This window comes from Macrobrachium nipponense, chromosome 4 (genome assembly GCF_015104395.2).
Source record: "Macrobrachium nipponense isolate FS-2020 chromosome 4, ASM1510439v2, whole genome shotgun sequence".
Taxonomy (NCBI): Eukaryota; Metazoa; Arthropoda; class Malacostraca; order Decapoda; family Palaemonidae; genus Macrobrachium; species Macrobrachium nipponense.
The window spans coordinates 92,608,959-92,626,652 of NC_061100.1; the positions used below are offsets into that span (position 1 = coordinate 92,608,959).

The 17,694-nt window shown below is 37.7% G+C and overlaps 1 protein-coding gene across 10 annotated transcripts in view; it reads left to right on the forward strand.

Moving 5' to 3' along the window:
• LOC135211019 (ATP-binding cassette sub-family C member 5-like) overlaps positions 1 to 17,694 on the forward strand; it is an 818,851-nt gene that overhangs the window by 169,937 nt on the left and 631,220 nt on the right. For all 10 annotated transcript variants that reach the window (XM_064244042.1, XM_064244046.1, XM_064244047.1 and 7 more), the window contains one exon: positions 16,098 to 16,271. In XM_064244042.1, coding sequence (XP_064100112.1) covers positions 16,098 to 16,271 — 174 coding nt within the window. The remainder of the gene's footprint in view (positions 1 to 16,097; positions 16,272 to 17,694) is intronic.

Genomic DNA, 17,694 nt, shown 5'->3' on the forward strand with positions numbered 1-17,694 from the left:
TTACATAAGTTCAATAACAGCAAAAGAGAATGATGAAAGTATGGTTTTAACGTTATACTCGTTGCGTGAACGTGCACAGCCATGAACAACCGAACGAGAAACAACTTTTTTTTTTTCTCAGTACAACCGAACTGGATAACATCTGTTTGGCTTGTATTTCAATCATAGTACTACAAGTACAACATTACCGTATTAGTTATAAATGGCGTTATGTATAGAATAGAACTGAGATATCTTAATGTAATAACTTTATTCGCTATAGATCAGAGATCAATATAGATTAAAGATCAATTGGGAAATATACTGTTAAATTTAAACCTAGTTATAACTGAAGCTGAGAAAACTGTTCAAGCTGCTAATGACTATTATCGTACATCGGCAACAAGGATAAAACTGCAGTAAACGTCTGCCATCAAACACAACTGTAGATAAAATTTGGATAAAATGATTTTAATCAAAACTACTGTGCTTGAAAGAACACATTTTACTGTTGGTTTCACGCCGATATAAGATAAATAACGTAAAGTTCGTATTACGATGATATAAAGGATTATTGCGAACAGAATCACGTAATTTTTTACATAATTTTTTACGCAATAAACATGCCGCCAACATAATCTGTTAACGAAAAAAAAAGTACTTCACATTCACAACAAGACATATTCAATAAATATTTCCACCTAAAAACATGCGGTATAAGGAAAAATAACTTTGTCTCATATAAGTCAAGTATATAGATATTCGTTTATGCTAACTAGAAGCAAGAGCATTCGCTCAGAATTGCGTTTTGGTGAAACAAACTCGTATTCATCAGCTGATTTCAAACCACAACATTGGCCGCTCCGCGGAATACTGGCTTAAATTTGCCGTAGTATTTTAAAATACAATAATATGAGAATACATACAATATTCTTGGATATAGTGAGATGTATAACTTTTTAAAGGATTTATGGAAAAGATGCATAATTAATAAAATAACACAATGCATTTTTCGGAACTGGCGGACAAGAACGAACATGAAAAAACATCCCCTGACAACGTGGAGCGTAGTTACAAAGGCTGCCTTAATTTGTATCTTATTTCTCTACAAAAATGAAAATACCTTTACGTAATATATTTTCATACACATTTTAAACATAAAAGCATAAACATTTAAAAAATCGACACATCGATCATTAAATTTGGATTTTTTTTTTTTTTTTAACTATATTTTCGGAAGAGCGGCAGACGGCGGCATACAAGAACGAACTTGAAAAAACATCGAAGTCGATAACTTGAAGGGCAGTTTCAAAAGCTGCCTTTTTATCATATTTCTGCACAGAAATAAAAATACCCTATTCTTAATACATTTTCATACACATTTAAACATAAAAGCATAAACATTTATAAAATCGACACATCGATCGCTAATTTGCACTTTTTTTTAAATTGATATTTTCGGAAGAGCAGCAGACGGCGGCTCACAAGAAAGAACATGAAAAAACATCGTATTTGATAACGTGAAGGGCAGTTTCAAAAGCTGCCTTTGTATCATATTTCTGTACAGAAATAAAAATACCTTTCACGTAATACATTTTCATATACATTTTAAACAAAAGCATGAACATTTATAAATCGACACATCCATAGCTAAATTTGCACTTATGTAACTCGATATTTTCAGCATAGAACAGCGTCAGAGGCATATATTTTACCCTAATACCTACGTAATAACTCCATAAAATTTGTTAATATAATTTGCATAACCTTTATGGTCTGAACGGCATTTCTACAAATGTATGAACTCGTTAGACAACGGCGCTAGCGGCGCTGTTAACTGAAAATTGTGCCTTAAAGATACCTTTAAAATGCCTTACTTTTTTAATGAATATTTTTGACGACCGCCGTAAAACCGATTCGCTGTTGAGTGATTGCTCCGTTAACCGTGGGCCGCCTGTATATATGTATATATATATATCGGATATATATATATATATATATATATATAGATATCTAATATCTATACTCTATATCTATCTATCTATCTATATCTATCTATCTATATATGATCTATATCTATCTATCTATATATATCTATCTATCTAGCTAAGTATATTTCTATCTCTATCTATCTTATATCTATATCTACTAATCTATCTTATCTATATCTATCTATGCTATCTATCTATAGCTATATATATCTATATCTATGTATATATCGATATAATATATATATCTAGTCTATATATATTATTATATATATATATCTATATATATATAATATCTATATATATATATATATAATATCATATATATATCTATATCTATATACTATATATCTATATATTCATATATATCTATATATATATCTATATCTATATATCTATCTATATATCTATATCTATATTCTATCCTATATATCTATATATATATCTATATATATATATATATATATATATGTGTGTGTGTGTGTGTGTATATATATATAATATACATACGTACATACATATTTACAATGTGGTTCTGTTTTTGAGATGTGTCATAAGCTGGAAATCAGTGTAAGCCGAAAAATGATTGTGAACCATAAAAAAAATCCCAAGAAAACCTTACTTTGATTGCTTTGGGTGTCAACTGAAAACTATGTTAACTGTATTTTTATTCCATTTTTCATAAAAAACCTTCAAATATTGTTTAATGTACATACTCTTGTAAGGTTTGATATTTAAAGACCAATTTTATTACCTAAAGTTTTGGGACGGAACATTACATGTGGTATAGGCTAGTTTTAGAAATGTGCAAGAGCTTGGCACTAGGCTAAGCCTAAGCTTTTGATTTCCTGACAAAGACAATACGAATGTTGTTTTAGTTATTTGAGAAACCTTAATTATTGTTATGTTGTTGCTATATTGAAAAATTGGGTAGATCTAGGGTACCTGTCCGCGGCGACGCAGACTATGGCAGTTGCTGTTTTTCTATGCAGTTTTACCTACTGAACAAGAATTTGAAGTAATATTTATTCGGATGACTGTAATTTACCTTTGAACTCTATCCTACGGTAAAGGGGACCCCCATTGGGAACCGGGGTTTTGGGTGGGGAGAAAACACTGGGGAGAATTATGCCGTTCTACTCTTATCCTACGGTAAGGGGGACCCCCAGTGGGAACCAGGGTTTTGGGTGGGGAGAAACCACTTGGCGGGATGTTTTGCCGTGTTATTGGGGTATTTCCCATTATTTATGTCATTTAAAACGCAAAATACAATAGAAAATAAGAGATAACAAAAGCATCGATAGTGGAGCCATTTCACATCCAAATCCCATCTACTACTACTACTACAACACCGAATCCTACTACGTATGTACCAATTCTACTGCTCATGCGCTAGTTGTAAGGGAGCTTTTGTTCTAAATGCAGACTTCTTAGTGAGGAAAAAAATGGGGGTGTACGGAAGGGTACATGTATTTAGCCAATCACATTGCAGTATGACCCCTACATTGCTATAGGACCGAGTGAAGAATTCGGGGGTATCCATACATTGAGTTACATACATTCATTTTCCTAATTTGTTTTTTTAATCATGTTATATGAATTCTAGTGTTTATTCCTGTTTCCTTTATCATAGTACGTATTTGTATAATATTTGTTTTGTTTTGTCCTCACCTAATAATTTTGCCATAAATACCTTGAAATATTAAGTTATAATTGAGGACAGACACTGAAAATGCCTACATGGTTGGACTAGAAGTGGGTGTTAGGACAATTCGATACTTACCTTCCTGTCGGTTACATGAAATTGCAAGTTGCTTGGGATATTCCATACATGATTTATACACAACTCACTCCCTCCCCTTTCCAGTATTCATGTCTGACTGCTTGCGTTTCATCATTATGAATACATTTCATACCCATAACAGTTTCTTTGTTAAAATTTGACCTTATTGGAACATCTACTTACATATATTCCATTATATCCTTTTACACACATTTCAATTTACACTTTTTTCTCCCTTCTCTTTCCATTATCCACCTCTGTCTATTTACACTCATAATTTTACAATCTTTTCTCACCCATAAAAAATTTTGGGATAACATTTTACTAATTATTTGAACTTTCATTGGTTATATCTTAGGCTACCTTCAAGTTTGTCTTCCTTTATGGTGGGGGGGGGGGGTGCAGTTATCAGGGGCTCTGCCCCCCCTGGTCAGATAATATGTTCTACTAGGTTAGGTTAGGTTAGGTTAGGTTAGTATGTTAACCTATATGTTGGTCTTCCTTCAAGTTTGTCTTTCTTGAAGGGTTGGGTACGGGCCTCCGGTCAGGTAACACATTCTACTAGGTTAGGTTGGTGAAGTTAGGTTGGTTATATCTTAGTCTACCTTCAAGTTTGTCTTCCTTCCCCCCAGTCAGGTAATATGTTCTACTAGGTTAGGTTAGTATGGTAACCTATATGTTAACCTATATGATGGTATTCCTTCAAGTTTGTCTTTCTCGAAGGGTCTGCCCCCCGGTCAGGTAACACGTTCTACTAGGCTAGGTTAGGTTAGGTTAGTATGGTACCCCGGTCAGGTAACACGTTCTACTAGGTTAGGTTAGGTTAGGTTGGTTATATCTTTGTCTACCTTCAAGTTTGTCTTCCTTTACGGGGGTTACGGTCAGGTAATATGTTCTACTAGGTTAGGTTAGGTTGGTTAGGTTAGTATGGTAACCTATATGTTGGCCTTCCTTCAAATTTGGCTTTCTTTAAGGGGGGTTACAGGGGGCCCCCAGTCAGGTAACACGTTCTGCTAGGATAGGTTAGGTTAGGTTGGTGAAGTTAGCTTGGTAGATCTAGTGTACCTATCCGCGGCGGCCCAGAGTATGGCAGTTGCAGTTTTTCTATGCAGTTTTACCTCCTGAGCAAGAATTTGAAGTAATATTTTTTCGGACGACTCTAATTTACCTTTGAACTCTATCCTACGGTAAAGGGGATTCCCATTGGGAACCGGGGTTTTGGGTGGGGACAAAACCCCAACTCTATCCTACGGTAAGGGGGACCCCCAGTGGGAACCGGGGTTTTGGGTGGGGAGAAACCACTTGGGGGGAGATTTTGCCGTGTTATTGTGGTATTTCCCACATTTATCACTTTTAAAAACACGAAATACAGGCGGAAATAAGAAATAACAACACTAGCTATAGTGGAGCCGTTCCACATCCATATTTGTCTACTACCACTACTACCACAACAATGAATCCTACTACGCATGCGCTAATGCTACTGCGCATGCGCTAACTGTAAGGGAGCTTTTGGCCTAAACTCGGACTTCTTAGTGAGGAAAGAAATGGGGGTTTACGGGAGGGATATATGTATTTAGCCAAACACGTTACAGTATGACCCCTACATTGCTACCGGACTGAGTGAAGGATTGGGTGGTAACAGGGTTCCCAGATTTGGCAGTTTCTCGCCAAATTTGGCTTTTTTTCCTAATTTGGTGGGTAAAAATTCACTTTGGCTGGTTAGTGGTATTTTGGCTGGTTTTCAAAACACTTTCTATTTGAGCTAAACACTGATCCCACGTTTGAGGAATCTCTCCCCAGATTGGGAATTTTTGAAGGTTTTCAGGAAAATCTGGGGAATTTGAATAGGTTTTCAGTAAAAACTTGGTAACATTTAAGCAAAATATGTAGATGGAATTAACATAAAAATCACACACACACCAGATGACCACAAAACAGGCTGCCGGATTCTCAGGGAACGAGCCTCATTTCAAAATTTCAATTCATTCTCGTTTTTTTTCCTGCATTCTTATATTAGTTTATATTATCTAACTAAAACTATGATGCCGCTATACAAGCATATATATGATAAAAAATATGCATTTATAAAGATAGATATAATGCACATATATTTGCCGGTTATTTGGTTGGTTTGGATTACCATTTGGCGGGATTTTGGCTGGTTTCATGGTAGACTTTGGCTGGTTGGTAGTGGTGTCATCTGGGAACCCTGGCTGGTAACCATACGTTGAGTTACATAAAAGCATTTAGCTATTTTGTTTATTAAACATGTTATGTGAATTCTAGTGTTTATTCCTTTTCATTTTTCCATAGTATTTGTATAATACTGTTTTGAAATATCCCCACCTAATCATCATTTCACCATATATAACTTGAAATATTATGTTATAATTGAGGACAGACACCTAAAAATGCCTAGGTGTTGATATAGAACTCAGTTTTAGGACGTTTCGATACCTACCTACCTACCTACCTGTTACGTGAAATTGCACATTGCGTTGCATATTACATACACACTCCCTATATCATTTATACACAAGTCAATCCCTCCCCTTTCCAGTATTCACGACTGGCTCTTTACGTTACACCATTTACAATGCATTTCTCACCGATACCAATACCTATATTAAAGTTTGCCATTATTATTATAAAACCTACATTTCAATATATAATTTTTAAATATATAGTTTGCCATTATTCTTATAAAACCTACATTTCAATATATTCCATTATACACTTTTACAGACATTACAATTTACACCTCCCTTCCAGTTTCCTTACTATTACGCAGTTATGTATGGTTACTTTTTACATTTTACAACACTTCCACACCCATCAAAGTTAGGTTTATATGTCATTTTACCTACTGGGGGCCAAATCCCATCCCCCGGTTAGGCAACATACCCTTTAGGTTTAGTTTGTTATATGTTGGTTTACCTACTAGTTTTACTTCCTTGAAGGGGGTTACCCGGTTAGGCTAGGTTGGTTAGTTCTTCAAGGGTGGATACCGGGGGGGGGGGGGGGGGGAGGTTGACATTCCCTACTTGGTTACCTACTAGGTTAGGTTTGTTAGGTTACATTCCTCACTAGGTTAGGTTAGCCTTTAAGGGGGGGTACAGGGGGTGAAGCCCCCCATGGTCAGGCAATATTCCCTACTAGGTTAGGTTAGGTTAGGTTGGTTAGGTTACATTCCTTACTAGGTTACGTTAGGTCTTTAAGGGGGGGTACGGGGGGCGAAACCCGCCTGGTCCAGGCAATATTCCCTACTAGGTTAGGTTAGGTTCGGTTTGGTTGAGGTTCTTCCTTACTAGGTTACGTTAGGCCTAGTAATTTCCCTACTAGGTTAGGTTAGGTTATACGTTCCTTACTAGGTTTAGGTTTAGGCCTTTTAAGGGGGGGGGATTAACGGGGGGGACCCCCCCCCCCTGAAGCCCCACCTGGTCAGGCAATGTTCCCTACTAGGTTTAGGTTAGGTTTAGGTTTGGTTAGGTTACATTTCCTTACTATGGTTAGGTTAGGACCTTTTAAAGGGGGGAGGGTACGGGGGGGAGAGGGGGCGAAGCCCCCCTGGTCCAGGCCAATATTCCCGCTACTAGGTTAAGGTGGTAGGTTAGGTTGGTAGGTTTAACATTCCTTACTAGGTTGTGGTTAGGCCTTTAACGGGGGGGTACGGGGGGGGAGGGGGCGAAGCCCCCTGGTCAGGCAATATTCCCTACTAGGTTAGGGTTAGTTGTTTAGGTTGGTTAGGTTAAACATTCCTTACTAAGTTAAGGTTGAGGCCTTTAAGGGGGGGTTACGGGGGGGGCGGAAGCCCACCTTGGTCATGGCAATATTCCCGCCTACTATGGTTAGGTTTGTTAGGTTTACATTCCTTACTAGGTTACTGTTTAGGCCTAGTATTTCCCTAACTCGGTTAAGGTTTAGGTTTTTAACGTTCCTTACCGTAGGTTTTAAGGTTAGGCCTTTAACGGGGGGAGGGGTACCGGGGGGGCGGAACGCCCCCCTGGAGTCCAGTCAATGTTCCCTTACTAGGTTAACGTTAGGTTAGGGTTGGTTTAGGTTACATTCCTTAACTAAAAGGTTAGGGTTAGGACCTTTAAGGGGGGGTACAATAAACGGGGGGGCGAAGGCCCCCATGGTCCAGGCAATATTCCCTACTAGGTGAGTTGGTTAGGTTACATTCCCGCTTAACTAGGTTTACGGTTAGGCCTAATATTTCCCTATAGGTGGTGAGGTGTAAGTTCCCTTACTAGGTTAGGTAGGCCTTTAAGGGGGGGGTACGGGGGGGCGAAGCCCTCCCTGGTCAGGCAATGTCCCTATAGGTTAGGTTAGGTTTAGGTTACATTCCTTATAGGTTAGGTTAGGCCTTTAAGGGGGTACAGGGGGGCTTCGCCCCCCTGGTCAGGCAATATTCCCTACTGTTAGGTTAGCGTAGGTTCATGCCTTACTAGGATTAGGTTAGGTTAGGTTGGTTAGGTTACATCTTACTAGGTTACGTTAGGCCTTTAAGGTGGGTAACGGGGGGGCGAAGCCCCCCACCTGGTCAGGCAATATCCCTACTAGGTTAAGGTTTGTTATGTTACCATTCCTTTTACTAGGTTACGGTTAGGCCTTTAGGTTATTTTTCCCTACTTTAGTTTAGTTTAGGTTTACCGTTTCCTTACTAGGGTTAGTTAGCCTTTCAAGGGGGGGTTAGGGGTGCCGCAGCCCCCCTTTGGTCAAGGGGGGCATGTTCCCTACTAGGGGTTTACGTTAGGTTAGGTTGGTTAGGTTACCATTCCTTACTTAGGTAGGTTAGGCCCCCTTTAAGGGGGGGTACGGGGGGGCGAAGGCCCCCCCTGGTCAGGCAATTATTCCCTACTAGGTTAGGTTGGTTTAGGTTTAATTCCTTACTATTACGGTTAGGCCTAATTTAATTTCCCTTACTAGGTTAGGTTTAGGTTACGGTTTCCTTACTAGGTTATGTTAGCGCACTTTAAGGGGGGGTACGGGGGGGGCGAAGCCCCCCTGATCAGGCAATGTTTCCCTACTAGGATTAGTTTATGTTCGGTTACATTCTTACTAGGGTTAGGTTAGGCCTTTAGGGGGTTACCGGGGGGACTTCGCCCCCCTTTCAAGGCAATCTTCCCTACTAGGTTAGGTTAGGTTAGGTTACTTCCTTACTAGTTGGTTAGTTTAGTTTTGTTAGGTTACATTCCTTACTAGGTTAGGTTAGGTTGTTGGTTGGTAGGACATTCTTATAGGTGCGTTAGCCTTTAAGGGGGGGTACGGGGGGCCGAAGCCCCCCTGGTCAGGTAATGTTCCCTACTAGGTTAGGTTGGTTAGGTTACATTCCTTACTAGGTTAGGTTAGGCCTTTAAGGGGGGGTACGGGGGGCGAAGCCCCCTGGTCAGGCAATATTCCCTACTAGGTTAGGTTAGGTTAGGTTGGTTAGGTTACATTCCTTACTAGGTTACGTTAGGCCTAGTATTTCCCTACTAGGTTAGGTTAGGTTAGGCCTTTAAGGGGGGGTACGGGGGGCGAAGCCCCCTGGTCAGGCAATATTCCCTACTAGGTTAGGTTACATTCCTTACTAGGTTAAGTTAGGCCTTTAAGGGGGGGTACTGGGGGCAAAGCCCCCCTGGTCAGGCAACATTGCCTACTAGGTTAAGTTCCCTACTAGGTAAGGTTACATCCCCTGCTAGGTTAGGTTATGTTAGGTTGGTTTGGTTCTTTAAGGGGGGTTACAGCAGGCCCAACCCCACCCCTGGTCAGGCAACATCCCCTACAAGTTTAATTAGTTTTGTTATATGCTAACCTATGTTTAATTTGGTCTTTTGTATTTATTAAAACAACTATAGGCCCTATTACACATTTACCACCCAGGACTTAAATCCCACCCCCTCCTGGGCCCGTTATATATGTATTTGTATTATTTCATATTTTGAACCCATCCCACATTTACATTTAGTTCCTTAACTACCCATTTACTTTTATTACCCTTAACATTGCCAACTTATCTTGTTAAGTGCTTGTTCATTTACCTCAGCCCCACCCTGCCTCAACCAATAGCATCAAAGCATTTTTACTACTCCACCCCACCTCTCCTACCCTGTTTTCTACGGTCTGGCCTCCTGCCACCTCCTAACTGTAGAACTCCAACACTGTTGAATCTGCCGCCATGACATCCACTGCTGCATCTACTTCACGCTCGCCCCAGCCCCTCCCACCAGGAACTCTTTGCCAACTTCATGTAACAATTGTTACATGAGTTACAAAGATTTTTCTGCCTTTTACTCAGGTAATTATGATCGACTAATCGGTTTTGCCAGGGCCACGGCCTCCTGAGAAAGCAGGTCTTTTGCCCCTATTCAGTCAACTCCAAGATACGGGAGGAGAATGTATAACTTCGTCGGGTACTTGGCTGTTGCTTATTTCAAGCTGCATTTTGAGGAACCCAAGACCCGCCTCCACGCATTCTTAAAAGCAGCTGCTGCTTTGTACCCTCCACCCCTTTAAGGTAAGCTCCAAACATTATTCTTATTATTATTATGTTTTAGGAAAGTGAGTGTTAGGCTTTCGCCGAAAGTTGCGCCAAGGTATGTTACTATTCAGTGGGGTGCTGCTAAGACAACTCGTACCTTCCACCTTACCCCGCCCTCCCCCTGTGCGTTACCCACCCGCCCTCCCCCCTTAGTGAAACATATGGCTCCGTGGTGGTGTTGGGGAATTTAAAACATGGCGGCTGTGTTTACATCTCCTTCACCGTAACGAATACTTGGTACCTTCCTGTAGGACCGTTCTTCGGTGACTTAGACTATGGCAATTGACATTTTCTATGTTATTTTAGTTGCTTTACAAGGGTTGTAAGGAATAATTTTTTCGTTTGGTTGGAACTAAACTTTGATATACCTTTGAGTTTGGTGCGGCTATTATGTAACTTTCAAAGGTCAATTACTGCTTAGTTACAGCCGGCCGAATGGATATTACTTTTAAATCTTGTACAGTAACTCAAATAACATAGGAATCAGTCAATTGCCATAGTCTAAGCCACCGCGGATTGCTTCTGTAGAAATACCGTTAGGTTGATTATATCTTAGTCTACCTTCAAATTTGTCTTCTTTTACTGTAGGGGGGAGAAGGTACGGGTGGGCTCTGCCCCTCGGCCAAATAATATGTCCTACTAGGTTAGGTTACACAACATTTCATTGCAATATTATTTCCTTTAATAATATACACAATACCTTAGGTTTCATAGAAATTAAAGAGACTACGTTTTACGATTTTACAGAGTTCTCATTGTCTCTTCAACTGGCCCCTCTGATTTCTTGCACTGACCGTTCATTACAATATCCTGTTCACGTATGTGTTACGCATTATTGCACTTTTTTTTTTCTTTTCTGAAAATACGATGTTAGTTTCCACCTACGTATGAAATCATCCCCCTCAATTTACCCGCCCACAATTCTTCTGACCAATCAGAGGCCTTGTCACCAATGCGCTGCCGATACCTACATTCAACAGATTGTGTAATTGCGTTTTAAAATCATTTAGCAAGAAACATTCACAGTGTTAACACCCCACACCCAATACTCTCAGAGTGACCGTGTTTCACTAGTAATAGTGTTAAATATTCTGTTACGATATACGGAAATCGTAATATAAATTTGGGAAACTTATCTGTGTTCGTGATTCGTTTGGTATTTGGCCGAAAACCTGTTCAAGATTCAAGATGGGCAGACTTTCAAGTATCGGAGACAAGGACGAGATTCGGCATGCCTAAGTGCATATCTGAATTGTACCATCTGCCCCTTTTAAGGTAAAGTTCCCAAACTATATTCCCCTATTGTTAGAACAATCGCAGTTAAGTAATTTTCAGTTAGAAGTGTTAGGTTTTGTTGGTTAGTTATCATTATTTGCCACATCCACTACCCAACGACCCATCGTCATTTAGCCAACTCGTACCACCTGTGCCCCCAGTACCCCACCTTCCCCCTAGTGAACATATGGCTCCGTGGTGGTTGCAGAATTCAAACATGGCGACTGTGTTTACACTTCACTAAACACTTGGTAGATCGATCTATAGAACTATTCCACGGTGATCTAGACTATGGCAGTTGACGTTTTCCTATGTTATTTTACTTGCTTTACAAGAGTTGAAGGGAATATTTTTTTCGTTCTACTGGAACTAAACTTTAATTTACCTTTGAACCCGTACGCCGACCTGTTGGTACTGTCATGTAGTCTTCAAAGGTAAATTACTGCTTAGTGACAGTCGTCCGAATAAATATTAGTTTCAAATCTTGTACAGCAAGTAAAATAACATAGGAAAACGTCAATTGTCATAGTCTAGGCAACCGCGGATTGCTTCTGTAGAAATACCAAAAATTGTACATTTTAGGGACTAGGCTAAGCCTACCACATACTTTGGATTTCCTGACAATGAAGTCAACAAAGATGCATTTCTTTCCACAGAAGTCGACAAACTTTTATTTTTGTATAATAACCAAGACAATAAATATAAATGTTGTTTTACTTATCTGAGAATATATTATTATTGTTGTGTTGTTTTTAATTTATGGCTGTTCTGTGCCACAATAAGTGCAGCCTACCTTCATTTCCAAAACATAAACAAAAGTAGTATCTGCTGGCCACCGCCATTTGTATTTTGTCAGCTGATAACTTCTTCATTCATGATTAACAAAGAATCGTGTATTTTTTATTCTATTGGTAAAATGATGCTGTAAATTGAAAAAATTAGTCATGCAATACATTTAATGAAATAAAAACAAACATTTGTGAATCAAGTATCATAAAATTTAAGATTATTCAAAGACTGCTATCATCGAAGCCAGTAAATATTTTCTAGAATTCTTCTGTTACAATGTCATTATATGTTTCATTATGGCTGTCGATATCTCCATTAGGTAAAGATAAAATAAAGAAGAGAAATAAATGGTTATTTTACTGTTTGGTAGTTTCAGTAGTTGAAGAGAGATAATGAAAATTTATGATTACTATACTGTGTGCTAGGTAAAAGCGGTTGCTTGACGATCATTCGCTACTTATAGTGGTGCCAAAACAAACATAAACAAAAGATTGGAAGCATTTTTGTTTGTTTGTTTGTTTATTATAGTTAATGGTTAATTAATGATTATTTGAAATGAGTACATACTGATTATTTATACATTTTATTGGCATATTCAAAGCTTTTAGCTTCTTAGGTTTAGATGTCAGAATCATAGACTAGGCTACAGTGGCAACTGCTAACATAGGCTAGGCTTATTGCCACAGTCAAAATGCAACATTATAAGGGACATATGCTAAAGTCTTAATATATGCAGTAAAAATCGCGTAGCGTCGAAAATCACTTAGTGTCGGCGGCCAGGCACAGAACCCCTGCCGCTAACCAAGGGCTGCCTGTATATATATATATGTATATATGTACATGTATGTATGTATATATATACAGTGGGGCCTCGCTTAGTCGCGGAACAGCAATCACGGATTCAGTTAATCACAGGTTTTTCCTTGGACCACTTCTCAGTCTATATCGCTGGTATGAATCACAGCATCACGGGCTTGTCCGTGGTAGGCTAAGCCTCGTCCGGTTCCGATAACCAGCAAATGCATGAACAGATTCCCATAATGATATTAACTGACAATAAAGGTAATAAAACCATTCTTGATGGGACAGATGCTAACCAGTAGGAAAGCAGGATCTCATGGCAGTGACTGGCATCAGGAACCAATGGGAGAGCAGGAGGATGGTGGCGCGTCTACTGAGTTGGCGGCGTGCAAGTTTTAAAATTGTTCTCGGCGATCCAGTCGAATCTCAGACTTTACCCTTTCGCATCCTGAATTATTTTCATATACTGAAGCAAAAAAATCTTCGTCTTTGCTTTTGCAACTTGGATTTTTTGTAAGTAGGGACTTTGTATGTCGAGGTTCCACTGTGTGTATATATGTATATCTATATATATAATATATATAATTATAATATATATAGATTATAATATATATATATATATATATATATTATCTATATATATTTTTTTTTTTCTATCTATACAAGCAGCCCTCAGTTAATAGTGGTATCAGTTAAAGGCTATTTGGTTTTACGGCGCTTGTCTAGCGATGCTGTTAACTAGATTTTTGGTGCCAACCTCCATTTAGCAGCACCAATTTCTAGTTAACAGCAGTGCCAATCTATGGTTAACGGCGCCAATATTTGGTTAGCAGCACTGTTAAGCAGGTTTTTAGTGCTATTATCACTGGTTTTCGGTTAGCAGCATTGGCTTGGAACGGAACCCACGCTGTTAACCAGTGGCTGCCGGTTTATGTATGTATGTATTTATATGTATATACAGTAATACCTCAGTTTTACGAGATTCGTGTTGTGTGAATTCACAATAGCACAAACTTATCATTTGGAACCTAACCAATTATACGCCTGTATTTCACAGACTCGAACACAAATGCAACATTTTCAAATCCTGGTGAAACCCTGCCAAGGTGATTGTTCAATTTTATTACATAATTTAAAAGTTTTCAAGCTTGTGTATGTAAATTAGATAACACTGAATAATAAAAATAATAATTCTCTCTCTCTCTCTCTCTCTCTCTCTCTCTCTCTCTCTCTCTCTCTCTCTCTCTCTCTCTCTCTCTCTCTCTCTCTCTCTTTTACTGAGATGAGAGAATTTTTATGGTACATGTAGTATGTAGGTACTATGTTTATTAATATTTTCAAATAGTAATAATAATAATATGACTGTAATTACAAAATTTGTGATAGTATATTAAAGAAATAACCTTTCCATTTCACTTTTAGTAAGAATAGTTCTTCTCTATCTCTCTTTTACTGAGATGAGAGAATTTATATGGTACATCTACTATATGTTTATTCATATTTTCACATAATGATGATGATGATGATAATAATAATAATAATAATAATATAGCTGTAATAACAAAATGATGCGTATAAAGAATTCTTTTCCTCATCTTTCTTGTGAACTTCACAGAAGAGCGAAGTCCAGAGCTGTCAAATATGTCAAGAAATTTGACAGGAGGGAGTGTGTTGCCAGATTAGCAATCAATGATTTTAACATAATTCTCTCTCTCTCTCTCTCTCTCTCTCTCTCTCTCTCTCTCTCTCTCTCTCTCTCGTCTCTCGCTCTCTCGTCTCTCTCTCTCTCTCTCTCTCTCTCTCCTCTCTCTCTCTCTCTCTCTCTCTCTCTCATTCCCCGCGTATGTAATCTACACAATCTCTTCTATTTTTACCAACCACTTATTTATATTAAGCTATCTTTTAAAGGGAATTAAATATAATTTTTAATTGATTGATTTTTACTTTTGCCATTTAGAACTGTAAATGCCTGTTCTAAAACAGACACATGGCTAAAAGTTGTATTAGTCCAAATAAAAAGCACTGTTTGTTCATGAAAAGGAATTTCAGAAACAAAGAGAAAGAGACAGAATAAAGAATTTCTTAAGAGTGGTATAGTAGACTTCTAAATATTTAGGAAGCATGATTAGGGTCATATTTAGTTTTCAAATTCTAGAAGAAAGCATTTATTAGCATTTTTGGAGACCGTTCCAAACTTACACAAAAATCCCCCTTGCGCGAAAGGGTCTGGACCCTAACCTCGTGTAAGTTTGGTTTATAACTGTATATATTTCTCTCTCTCTCTCTCTCTCTCTCTCTCTCTCTCTCTCTCTCTCTCTCTCTCTCTCTCTCTCTCTCTCTCTCTCTCTCTCTCTCTCTCTCTCTCTCTCTTCCTGGATATGATTGCACTTTTGTAGTAAAGAAAGCCTGGAGAATGTGTCATAAAACTAAACCATTTTATTCTGAAGTTAGTAAAGTTTTCTTGCATTTTTGTCAATTATTATTTTTCTTAAAACCAAACAACCAGAAATTGGGATTACAAAAGCACATAGAATGATCTGGAAGTGGTTTGATGGCTTTAGATGTATACAAATAATTGAGATGTTAAAGAAAGTGTAAACATATCCTCAATGAAAAGAATCAGAAATTAAGAAATATGCAGTAGTTATTTTTTTTTAATGAATGTTGTGATGATCATTTTACAGAGTTTGATATTTTCTATGAAGTCACAGGCTAACAATTTATGTGAATTAGTATAGAGTATGTTTGATAGTTAGATTGGTCATCATGTAAATGTATTTTGGTGATCAGATAACTCTGGGGTAATTGGTAAATTTTTACTGTTGCTCAATTGATAAGTGTTTGGAAGAAACTGCAGGATGATGACAGATTAGTGTTTAATTAAGAAGCATATTAAATTCTTCAGGTGGAGTAAGAGCAATTGTAGACTGATTTATTTTATTTTTTTATTACCCAGGTGATCAACCTCTTTGCCAATGATGCCCAGCGTATATATGACTATGTTGTCCTTGGTCCTCTAATCATCGGAGGCCCATTTGTGGCAGTTGGTGGAGTCGTATACATTCTTTGGTTATTAGGGCCATGGGCCCTGTTTGGCATGCTCACCTTTTTACTTTTTTATCCGTTTCAAGTAAGTAAAAGTAAAGTATGTGAAATTGCTCTCAGGTTTTAAAGTTGTATGCCTGTGTAAGCTACTTCAAACTCTTGCCTAAATTTTTTTTATTCTTCAGTAGTGTTCACCTTTTTTTGTTGCCATGTTTTTAATGATTTGTTAGAAGGAGGGTTTGTGAGTTTTTTTGTGTGTGATTCATAGATTTCAGGAGAAATTGTATTTGATAGGTTTTTGGAAGCTTCTTTTTTTAAACTATTAAATAATTCTTTTCTAATTTTTCCAAAGAATAATTGGCTAGTCATCATTGTTTATTTTGCAACAATTCTGGAATTAAAAGGTAGAACTAAGAGATGAGGAAAAATTTTTATTATAGAAAGTTTTTGCATTAAAACTTTTATAATTCAGCTACATAGGATTTGCTTGATAAAGCTAACATCTATAATATGGTCCATAAAATTTGCAAGATAAAACTGGCATTTTGTTATGAATCTTGCAGACCATATAATACATTATGTATAATAAAGTATGATAATTTATTTCCGGACATAAAAGTCAGCTGTATTCGGTGCAAAACTTTGTCTGAAATACATATAATTTTTTTTTAACTACCATATTTGGCCAGTCAGTCCTTAAATGTCCTTTGAATGAAACAGACAGTTGTATATAATTAATTTAAACTTACCAAGTAATTACACAGCTATATTTCACCCCTAACATGACAGTTTTTAGAATTTGAAATTCGAGGTGACATGCTGTTGTTAAATTGCAGTTGATAAGCTCCACCCACTTACGGTTACAGACAGGTACAATGCTGCTGAAAAACTCAAAATTACTTCTGCTGCTAAATGAGTGAATATCACTTGTGGTCCAGGGAGCTTTGTTTTGGATTTGTTTGCTGGCTGGTTGCTCTTTCTCCATTCGGTGATGTGTGCTTTAACTTTATTAGCGTTAGCGTTATTTCAGTTAACCTAGATTAGGTTAGGACGGTTTTATATTTTTACTATCGCAGCCTACATTATATTAGGTTTGATTCACGATCACGACTTTCTTGACAACAGTGGCTAAGCTTGCACATTTGCTTGCACATCAAATCAATTTTCCCCATTGAAAATACTTAAAGTTCCCTTAATCCTTTCCAACCCTCAAAATTCCACCCCATATTTTTGTTTCATGTTATTCAATAAGGAAAATACATTTCTAAAGAACAAATATTGTATAAAAACATAAGAGAAAGAGTATGTAAAGATATAATAAGGCTTTATAGAGTGTGCAGGTAGTGTTCAAGTTACGATAATTCGTCTTACGATAATCAGATTTTACTAGAGAGAACAAATTACAATAGCCTAACTTTATCTCATCTTCAAAAACAGCAAAAGAGAATGATCTTCAAAAACAGCAAAAGAGAATGATGAAAGTATTGTTTTAAGGTTATGCTCATTGT